The sequence below is a fragment of the Danio rerio genome, chromosome 15, assembly GCF_052040795.2.
Source record: "Danio rerio strain M-AB ecotype USA chromosome 15, GRCz13ab, whole genome shotgun sequence".
Lineage (NCBI taxonomy): Eukaryota > Metazoa > Chordata > Actinopteri > Cypriniformes > Danionidae > Danio > Danio rerio.
In genome coordinates this window covers 26,253,886-26,265,152 of record NC_141035.1, presented here as the reverse complement: position 1 = coordinate 26,265,152, position 11,267 = coordinate 26,253,886, and the positions used below count along the sequence as shown (strand labels likewise).

The 11,267-nt window shown below is 36.4% G+C and overlaps 1 protein-coding gene across 16 annotated transcripts in view; it reads right to left on the bottom strand.

The window, feature by feature from the left end:
• The window catches only part of mark4b (MAP/microtubule affinity-regulating kinase 4b), a 90,420-nt gene that overhangs the window by 62,539 nt on the left and 16,614 nt on the right, over positions 1-11,267 (bottom strand). For 15 of the 16 annotated variants that reach the window (XR_015509415.1, XR_015509416.1, XR_015509417.1 and 12 more), the window contains exons 2-3: positions 7,431-7,628; positions 7,060-7,113 (exon numbers count right to left, since the gene is read on the bottom strand). Coding sequence is in view for 11 of the 16 variants with exons in the window: in XM_087284172.1 (XP_087140298.1) it covers positions 7,060-7,113; positions 7,431-7,628 (252 nt within the window). In the remaining 5 variants the exon portion in view is untranslated. Of the gene's footprint in view, positions 1-7,059; positions 7,114-7,430; positions 7,706-11,267 lie in introns of all 16 variants that reach the window. The other variant, XM_087284184.1, reaches the window with a different exon arrangement.

The window sequence follows — 11,267 nt, the reverse complement described above, 5'->3', positions numbered from 1 at the left end:
TCCCTTCAATGCATCAAGGTCAAATAAACAAATAAAACACAAGATTTTTTTGTGAAACTGACCTCCTTTTTCAAGTATAAAACTATAAACCTGCTTTGATTAAAGGGCACCTATGATGAAAATCAACTTTTGTAAGCTGTTTGGACAGAACTTTGTGTGTGTATAGTGTGTCCACTGTCATCCTGGAGTGATATAAACCCAACAAGTCTCTTTTTAAAAACGTCCAGATGTCAAAATAGGACCCAAATCCTAGTGTTTTTGAGACCGACCGCAACGTGACGTAGAAGTGTGGTTTTCCCCGCCCACCGAATTGATTGACAGGCACCATGTTTCTATAATAACATGGATACACATGTCCACAGAACATTATTTTGCAAATAAACTGGGATAAAAATATTTGCTACTACTCTCTGTGATTTTTGTAAGTTTAATTTTTTTTTTTTTAAAAAGAGCATGTTTGTAATAAAGACAGTAAAATCGCTATGTCATTCTTACTGCTGCAATCACCATGGCTGCATGGTGTCAGTAAACGTGCATATGTCTTTGTGTGAGTGTACTGCAAATGGCATCTGTGTGTGACTCAACATTTCAGAGAGGCTTGAATAAACTCCACTGCAAATACATCAAATAAACTAACTTAGTATTTTAGACAAATGAGCTGTATTTCAACTTCATCTGACTCTGTCTCTGTCACTGCTGTTTATCTGACGTAACAAATGATGAGAAGCAGACACGCACATAAAAACGGAGGGGGGAGAGAAGCAGCTCATTTGCATTTAAAGCCACATGCTACAAAAACAGCTACAATGTACCAAACACAAAAATTAGCAGATTCTGGAGGCTATAATAAATAATCTGATGGGTATTTTGAGCTGAAACTTTACAGGCACATTCTGGAGACACAACAGGCTTATCTTACATCTTGTAAAATAATTAAAATAGGTCCTCTTTAAAGAAATGGATTGTATAAACAGCTATAAATTTGATGTGAAAGTTTATAATGAATTGCAGAGTTTATAAAACATTTGCATTGTTATGCTTTCTTACCTGCTGTTTTCTCTGCACTTTCATTTCTTTTGCATGTTTATTTAATTTTCCTATTTCCCCCAGCAGTGTGCACTGCATTCAGATGTTTGCTAACAGTATATAATTGCAACACAATTTCAAACACATTTTTTTAAACTAAAGCGATATAGGCAAAATAAGCACGTTTGTTGTAAAATTAGCATGCACTGCTCTTTTGTCATCTGTCCCTTTAAAGCAGAGTGAATTCTAATAAGCTGCCAACGTCCATTAATTTTTTTAACTATAGTAATTATAATCTTTACAATCATTCAGGAAGATGTTTGACTTGCCTTAAAGGGACAGTTTATTCAAAACAAAACTGTCATCCTTTTTCATGTCAAGTCATTCCAAATCTTTATGATTTTTTTAATTATGTGCAGCATATTTTAGATATTTTAATTATAATTTCTTCCATTTAAAAAATCTTATTTTGTTTTCACAGAATGAAAGGTCATGCAGGTGAGAGTGTAAATGAGCAAATGATGACAGAATTCAATTCAAGTTTACTTTTACAGCACTTTTCACAATAACTATTGTTTCAATGCAGCTTTACAAAAGGTGCACATTATTGCATTACAATCAAAAATGTTAAGGTTATTAGTTACCATAACTTCATTAGTTACTAATTACTTCAATTAACAACTAACTAATTACTAATAACTCCTATATATAAAATAGTTAACCTCCAGTTATATAGTATATAGGTGATGTCTATGTATACATGTACAATATTCATACTTTGCGTGTACACTGCCTTTAAGTTGACATGGGGGATGGGTTACAACTGTTTTGTGATCTACATAATTATTAATTCATACTTAGCAAATATACAATAGTATTCATATGTCAATACACTTCCATCACTTCAAGACTTTTAAATGCCCTGAATTACACACCATCCACATATTGAGTAGTGCCAACCAATCTGGGCTTTTTTACACTCTTCTGGTATCATGTCACAGACACTCTTCTCCTGTATGCAGTCTTGCTTTCTCAGGGTCTGCTCTTGTGCCACGGGCCCCCTGGAGTCCCCCACCCCCTCCGGACTCAGTTGCCCCCATTGTTCGTCTGTCTGGAACTGCACTCCTGGCTGCAAGAGACTTGAATGAGGGACACCCAACCCCCTCTACCCTTCTTCACCCACAGTCCAAGTCCATCGCCCGCACTCTAGGCTTTCTTTTTTTTTTTTTTTTTTTTTCATTAAAGTAGCACTATGCTCTTATGATGGGGCCCCGCACTTCATGGTCACACCCCAAATCCTCACACACACACACGATATCCATGCTTTTTTTCCAGCTCTTCTGAAATCCAGCTGCTGGGAAAGTTCATGGTCAGCTGATTGCGCTTTGGCCTCCTTCATCTCTGAACAGGATTAAACAGAGAGGAGAGCACAGAAGAAGTGGAGAATAAGGATTTTTGGCAGATCTCCAGTGCTGTGGCCATATAAGACTAACAAAACCTGATTTGAACTAAATATGACAACACAAGTTAAGGCTGATTTATACTTCTGCGTCAAGCACATGCATATGCTCCAGCGCAAAGCCCTCGCCATGGCCGTTGCCGACACGCACCTCTCAAAATATTTAACTACATGTCGCAATGACGCGTAGCGCAAGCTCTGTGATTGGTTGGCTTGGTAGCACTGACGAGTGTGGGCGGGAACGAGAGCTGTGCAAACTTTTCAGACCCAGATGGAAACTGTTGTTTTGTGTTTACCTTATGATTAAAACTGTTGCATGTCCCCCGGTTCCTGCCTCAAAAGGATCGAGTTTGAGCTACTTTTACAATAAGGTAGCGTTCAGAAAAAACAAAACATCAGCGCAGAAACTCGACACAGAAGAACATAAAAACATCACTGCCAGCTAGCATTTAAAAACTTTGTTTACTGAATGTTATTGCAGAGCAACACAAACAGCGCGCAGAAGTCTAAATGTACCACAACGCGCAAGGCATGCGCAAAGCTTAAGAAAATGGTTCAATTAAATTCAATTGTTTATTTTTATAGCACTTTTCACTAGGGATGAGACATTTTCGATATCGGTACCGATACTGATACTTTAAATTCAATAGCAGTTTCCAAACAAGATTTGACATTGAATTGTATATTTAAAAAGTATCGACTGGGAGCCAGTATTGAATTTAAAGGATCGGTATCGGTACAGATATGGAAGTTTTTTGATTGGTACCCAGTCCTACTTTTTACAATAATTATCATTCGAAAGCAGCTTGACAAACGTGAACATTATTACATAAAATTAAAAAACATTAAGTAATCAGGAAACACAACAAAAATTACGCTAAGGTAGTTACGCTAATAATTTCCATGATAATCTTTTATTGGTCAATTAAAACTGTCTATAACACTACTGTTCAAAAGTTTGAGGTCCGTATAAATTAATCATTTTATTCAGCAAAAATGCATTAAATTGACTAAAGTTGCATTTATAATGCTACAAAGCATTTCTTCTTTAACTAAATAATGTTCGTTTAAAATTTCTATTTACAGAATATTGAAAATAGCATCAGGGTTTTCACAAAAATATTAAGCAGAACAACCGTGTTCAACAACGATAATGATTATGATAATAATATGAATAAATATTTTAATCTTGGTCAGCAAATCAGAATATTAGAATCCTTTCTGTACGGTCATGTGACATTTAAGACTGAAAATCCAGCTTTGACATCACAGGAACAGATGAAAAGGTTACACTTTAATTATACATAAGGAAAATTAACATTAATAATAAATGCAGCCTTGGTGCTGATTTATTAATTTCTATATTAATAAATCAATGATATTTTTAATCTTAAGCATGAGCATAAAATAGAATATTACATAAATTTCTGAATAAAAGCTATTTATAGTGATCTAAAATCTTTTATCAGTGAACAAAATTACTATCAGTAACAAAAATTAAATGCAGCGAGGAAAAACAATGCTACTGTTTTCCTACATGATCAATAACTTGTGCATGAAAGTAATTCAAATTTAACCAGATAATCAGATTGAATAATTTAGCTCAGGTATTTCACAATAACTAAAACAACATTTGAGATTGTGTGGAATGTGATTACTTATCATATAAAAAAAAAAAACTGTCCATGTCTATGTTTTATATCCATGTTAATACAGCTACTGTCAGTTTAGAAGCCAGACAGACAAATGAAGGTTGTTGTGATTGATACGTTTTGCATCTGAACGGAGGATCAACCTATGAAAGTAGAAACTGTTACACAAATATTGTACTGGTGAGCAATATTAATGCAGCCAGGAGGGACTGCAGCGTCTAAATACATCCTGCAGAGACCGCAAGCACCTTCAGCCCCACCTTACACAACATACTGCAGTACACAACGTCTTTGACCCTTCATTTGCATTTGGTTTCAACCACATGACTTCACTCATTAGCTTCTTAAACCAACTTATCAACTAACATAACTGTAGTGTTATCACACCACCCAGTAAATAAGCATTCATACTTCATTTTCTTTGAATTCATTTATAAATTTTCCTTCGGCTTAGTCCCTTTATTCATCAGGGGTCGCAACAGTGAAATGAACCACCAAGGTATCATGCATAGAATTAAGAAACGTCCATACACACTCATTCACATACATACAGTATGGCCAATTTTGTTTATTCAATTCACATATACGATATGTCTTTGGCATGTTAGGAAACCCACGCGAACACGGGGAGAACATGCAAACTACACACAGAAATGCCAACTGACCTGGCTGGGACTTAAACCAGTGACTTTTTTGTTGTGAGGCGACAGTGCTAACCACAGAGCCACCATGACACCGCTTCTTTTAATGCATTATTTCTGGATATCCTAGAAGAACTTAGAGAGCTAATAATAATCTCTAGGTTTGAAATTCTCTTAGGCAAAGAGAACTTTTGAATGAGCAGAACACCACACTTCTCACATCAGATGTGTAATGATTTCACAGACTGCCGCATAAAGACAAACATTAGCCAGTCATCAAACCATATGCACAACCGCTAGGCCAATTTTGCACCTCATAAGTGCATTTTTTTGCACTTTGCAAATATGAAGAAATGCCATTTGTGAGTCTATCAATGTGATATTTTTTAAATAGTATAAAAAATACAAACCCTAGCGAAAAAGCATGCATAATCAAATACTATTCTTTAATCATTTTTATTTTAATTGTTCAGATTTCTGTATTCTAACAGTTCTAATATTTCCAGATAAAGTCATCTATAGACTGAATTCACGCGGCTGCTATTTTAAAAGCGAAATCGAGGCTGCGGTGGAAAGAAACTCGGACGTATCGCCTGGAGTCACATAGTCTGTATATCTTATCAGACAAGAGAAAGTGAAGCAAATTTATAATTTCACCACCTTCTGAGTGACCCGAAGGTTCGTTATAAATGGTCTGTGACAATAAAAAGGATATCAGGACCTCATTTTCAGCTAAGTTAAAGGAAATAGCACTAGTTAGCTGATGCTTTCTCTCGCAAACACACGTTTTAGATGCCTTTTATCAAACTCAAGTTATTCTTTCACTATATTAGACCTAACACGATACTCAATTTCGGTATCGAAATTTTGAAAAATGCCAATTTCCCACTTAAATGTAATCACTGTTGAGTGCGTTCTTAAACAGCACTGATTTAACATAGTATTCACCAGTGCTCAACAGAAATGAGTGTGATTGACAGTGAAGGCCATCAGTTCACTGCACTTTACCGAAGTTTACCGAGTGCAAACACAGACAAGCAAAAGACTGATCTTCGCAGCTTTAAAACATTTCAGTGTCCGTGTATCTGTGTGGTCGCAATCTGTGAAGAGCGGTGAACTGATGACCTTCACGGCCAATCACAATCATTTCGGTTGAGCACTGGTGAATACAATGGCAAATCAGCTGTGTTTAAGAACGCACTCAGCAGCACTAAAATTTTAGCAGGCAATGGACATTTATAAAATTTCAGTACCAGGACAACACTATTACAGACAACACACAGGACAGTTAGAAGTATCGCACAACAGACACGCACATTCAAATGTTATTTAAAATTAAACTATCCAGTTGGTGCTCTGTGGCGCGGTAGAAATATGAACAGTGTACTGAGTTGTAGCTGGGCGCCACGGACAGCCGCCGACTTTTGGCACCGGTGTGTGTACCCTGATAGAAACCTATGTTTAGAATTCTAAAATGCATGTCGCTGTGTGGCGCTACGTGATGCCTCGCCGAGCAGCACATCTGGTGTGTGACCCCTTTTAAAGGAATTGTGACTTTGTTTGATGCCTAATATGCTTTTAATAGTTTAAATTAAAGTTAACTGAATGATAATAAAGTGATGTTTACACCATATCTGCATTTTAAAATCACGGCAACAGCTGGAGGTTTGTAGTCCACAGCATGTTGTTGCAATGTGTACAGTGCTCATCCTATACTTGTGAGTTTTTTTACCTCCGCAGCCTCGCTTTTGTTTTTTAAAATGGCGGCCGCATGAAATTAGCATACTCAATTGACATGAATATTGACATGAATAAGATAGCATAATAATATGATATAATATAATATGATAATATAATATGATAATATGATAGCATGCTTATAAAGAATCAACAACTTCTGTTTCCTTGGTTCCTGCAGCTTTTTCCAATTTGTATTGCTAACCCAGCCTTTCCTGCCATTTTCTTGCATATTCAAAGACAAAACAACAACTCACAGATGTATATTCCAGATTTCACACAGAAAAACCTCTCAGACGTATTACAACAGTATCAGAGCACAGTCCAGCTCAAAACTCAATGGTCGCAAATCAAAGTCATAGGGTTAAAGTTTACGTTTTTACTGACTGCTGCTAAACTGTGCTAAATCAAATACAATTTGAACAAAACAAGCTCCTCAGTTTGACCTTATGCCTCGGGCACTAAGTGCAGAGACATTAGCACGCTAAGACATAATTAGGATCACAAGCTTTCATGAGTGCAGCGGTTATGACCTAGTTCCTACCTTTTGCAGGCTTGTAGGGTTGAGTTGGGTTTTGTCAATGATTTTTATTGCAACCTGAGAAGACACAAAGTAAAAAAAAATTATCAGAATTCAGCTGATGCAACGACTTGACAACTAAATTGCTTATAAAATGAGTGAACGCCTGGAAAATTATGATGATGGCGCACAACCCAGTAAGTTGATGACATAATTGCTTTTGGTCAAAGTGTGAAAAGAAAAAGAGTAAATGTAAAGATGTTTATGGCCTCACACTAAGGTAGGCATAATATGTCTGATCGCAAAAATAGAACATTTTGATTCAGAAGTCATGTTTTCACATTGCATACGCCCAATTTCCCACCATAATTTAGCCATCTGTGTAGACGTCTTACCTCCCTGCCGGTTAAAATATGGCGTGCCAACTTCACTTTGGCAAAATTGCCCTTGCCGATGGTTTTGAGCAGCCGGTAGTTGCCGATGTGAGGCTGTTCGTCTGAACAGGAGGCAATTGAATTCCGGCAACGGGCTCCAAGTGAGCGACTCGACCATCCTGAGCCCTTCTCTGAACGGCTGGCTGAGAGAGTGGCATGCTGAGGGGTGAAGAGAAAAAGTGTTTTGTTAATGCATTCTGATTCAAAGCATGAGTCATGACCAAGATCGATAAAAGCTAATGTAACCTTATATTTTACACACATCTCTGATTGATACATCTAGATGTAGTGTATAATATTGAGGGTATGATTTAAAAAATGTGATTCAATTTAGACTCTGAATGTCAAATTTAAAGAATAGTTCAATCAAAAATGCTGAAATCATTTACTCAACCTTTTATTGATCCACACCAAAAAAAATTGGACCCCACTGTTTTATTATAAGATTATTCATGTTTGCATTATATCATTATTAATATTTTTTAATAAGTGCAAGTAGGCATGGGCTGGTATACATTTTGGATGGTATGATAACCAATCACGGTTGCAAGGTATTGTGATTACTGCTCTAAAATAAGTTCTTTTTAAATGTCTGTGTCACGATTGCCAGCGTTCTAACCATGATAGATCGCTGGAGAACATTGCCACAAACTATAATCTTGCCACAATAAGAACTACAAGTCTCCATTGATTACACTCCCACAATGGTCACAATCAGGAGCAAACAGTTATATGCAGGCAAATCCAAAGTTGCGGTCATTAAATGGGCAAATGGTCAGTACAGGCGGCAAGGAATCAAAACGAGAAAACAAAGCAAAGATCAAACACGTAGTGTTCCCAAAGACAGATAACAAGAATCAGCAAAGAGGTGTGCGTGTGTGCTGTGTAAAAAGTCCATGTAATTAGTTCATTAGCAGCTCCCAGCCGTGAGTGTGTGAAATCAACGGAATGAGGAACAGGTGCGTTTGAGCGGTGCATGTCTGAAACTTGTAGTCTATATACTAGCAGATTTGTAGTTCTTTAGTAAACTGTGTGGTTAGCCACTAGATCGCTGGTGATCATAACAGTCTTGATAAAAAAAATACTTTATTACCCCATTGAACACAATATATTTTATTTTAGCAAACCTTTATAATATTTTGAAACAGTAAACATGCCAGGCTAAATAATTTAAACAAACCACTGACTTCTGCTGTCTTCATTGTTTTAAAAAACACAGATTTATTTACAAAACAAAAAATGCTTTATATACACTTTGTGAATGGCATAACAAAAAATGGTAGTGGTTTTAAAACCTTGACTTTTCCAAACCACGGAAAACCGGTTATCGTCCCATGCCTGTGTGTTAGTGTTCCAAGCAGAAAGCAAGCATTATAGTTCTGGAATGATAAATGACTGAAATAGGTACACTAACTGAGTTGGATAGCATTGTTAATACAAGAAAAAAATACCTTATTAAAATAAATTAAAATACAGGATTGCTAAGATTATTAAATGCTCTGGCAGCTATCTTAAATAAAAGTTTTGTTTTAACACAAGACATAACACATAACATATTCATTATAATAATATAATATTATTATTATTATTATTATTATTATAAAATATAGTAAAATAAATTAAAACATAAGTAGGTAATGCTGTCGCCTCACAGCAAAAACGTAGCTGGTTTGAGCCTGGGTCAGTTTGCATGTTCTCCCCATGTTCGCGTAGGTTTCCACCGGGTGCTTTGGTTTCCCCAAAGTCAAAAGACATGCGGTACAGGTGAATTGTGTAGACTAAAATGTCTGTAGTATATGAGTGTGAGTGAGAAATGGAAGGGCATCCGCTGCGTAAAACATGTGCTGGATAAGTTGGCGATTCATTCCGCTGTGGCAACCCTGGATTGATAAAGGTACTAAGCCGAAAAGAAAATGAATTAATGAATATTTATATATAACCATTATCCTCACTCTAGTTTTTAGTTGTTTGTCCAAGAAAACAAATATGTGCGCTATATTGCAGACATGTTTTATGTCTGGCTGTTCTAGGATCTTAAATCTTAAATCTAATCTATTCAGGAATGCATTGCGACACTAAACTGCAGTCGCACCTTGATGCAATGTGACGCATGTGGCATTTCTTAGCCAGGCGCTGACTGTGAGGTTACAGAGCCCCATGTAATCACAAAACAAAACCAAGAATGCACCTTACTCTTACATCTTAATGAAAACGATCTTAAATTGTGGCTAAATCATTCTAACAGAATATATAAACAGTACATCTATATGAGGAAGCTCATGATGATTTCAAAGACATCCGCATAGCATATTTTCTCACATTAATAACCCCCCTTTAGTGTGTAAAATCCCCCCTAGCCCAATTCCCAACAGTTTTGTCAATTTTATGCTGACACAGACCTCATCGCCTGTCACCCACCCATCCTCCTCCACCCCCACCCACACTGCCCCACCCAGTTCAAGCCACACACATTGATTGCTCCACTGCTGCTTTCTGTCTGATTGCCCTTGCAATTTATATGAGAAGGTGGGGGCAGGGGTTTACATGAAAAGAGTTCCTCAGTAAAAGCAATATGCCACTGAAATAGATGGGTGGGGATGGAGGAAATGCACCTTGCTAATGGCCAAAGAACCAACGGTCCATTAATATATTTAGTTTGCTTCCAATTAAATGCACTTTACAGGGTTAGATTAAGCAATAATTTAAGAAATCTCAAGTAAAATGTCATTTAGTGTGCCAAAATAATAGCAGTATGATATATCAGTTTCATTTAAGGTGTAGTCAGAGAGCTCATTGACAGTGATGTAGAAATGTATTGCTCATTCAGTTATGTTAAAAACCAAGAAGCCTTTTGTTGGTAAACTTGTGACCAAGCAAAATCTGCATACAAAATGAATGATTGTATGGATTCTTATTGAAATGTTATTACAGCTTGGCTGGGAAATGCAGAGGTGATCCTTAGGTCAGAGTAAATCAGCTTAATTTTAACAAAATCCTTTTGACGTAGGGTGTTGTGGCGGTAAATTACATCAAGCATTGAGTCACAATGAGAATCAACTGCTTTATCTTGGATTGTGTGTCAAACTGGACAACAACCAACACTCACTCAGAGTTACTTCACAACATGCCAACAGAAAGGCTAGTTATATTTTTCAGTTCTTCTCAATGGGTCACATCTGTGACATTGACCAATAGTTGACAGAGCTTTCACACCAGGTGATTATAAGCAGGGTGCGAATTATAGATTGACGAATGGTGGTTAAGTTTTTCGGTTATGTTCGGTAATATGCCTCAGTGAACCAAATTTTTATATTTAACTTAATGAAATCTCCTTTATGAATCGAACTTGTTATTATGTTTTCAGTGTTTTGAGAGATATTGAGTGGTTCTCAATGATATTTGTCATAATAAATAAACGGTGACAGGTTTGCTTTCCTGCACCTATTAATGGATGACCATGAAAGACTGCACATATTTTTTATTACACTGTTTAACTTCCATGTTCAAGCCAGTGTATAATACAATACAAACTATGCATCTAGTTTTACAGACACCTACAGACACCTTTTTTAAAGAAACATGTTTTGTGAACACTTATGCTGTCTAGACTTACACTGCTCTAGATTTGCTAGTTTTAAACCCATGAATTAATATTTTCGACACAAACATGCATTCACAATGGTATGAATCCTTATGGGGATGGTCAAATGTATAATGAAGTTATCTATTATTTTAATTATTAATATTATTTAAGATAGAGATAGAGCAAACTATTTCTTAAATATTAAGATGTTTTGG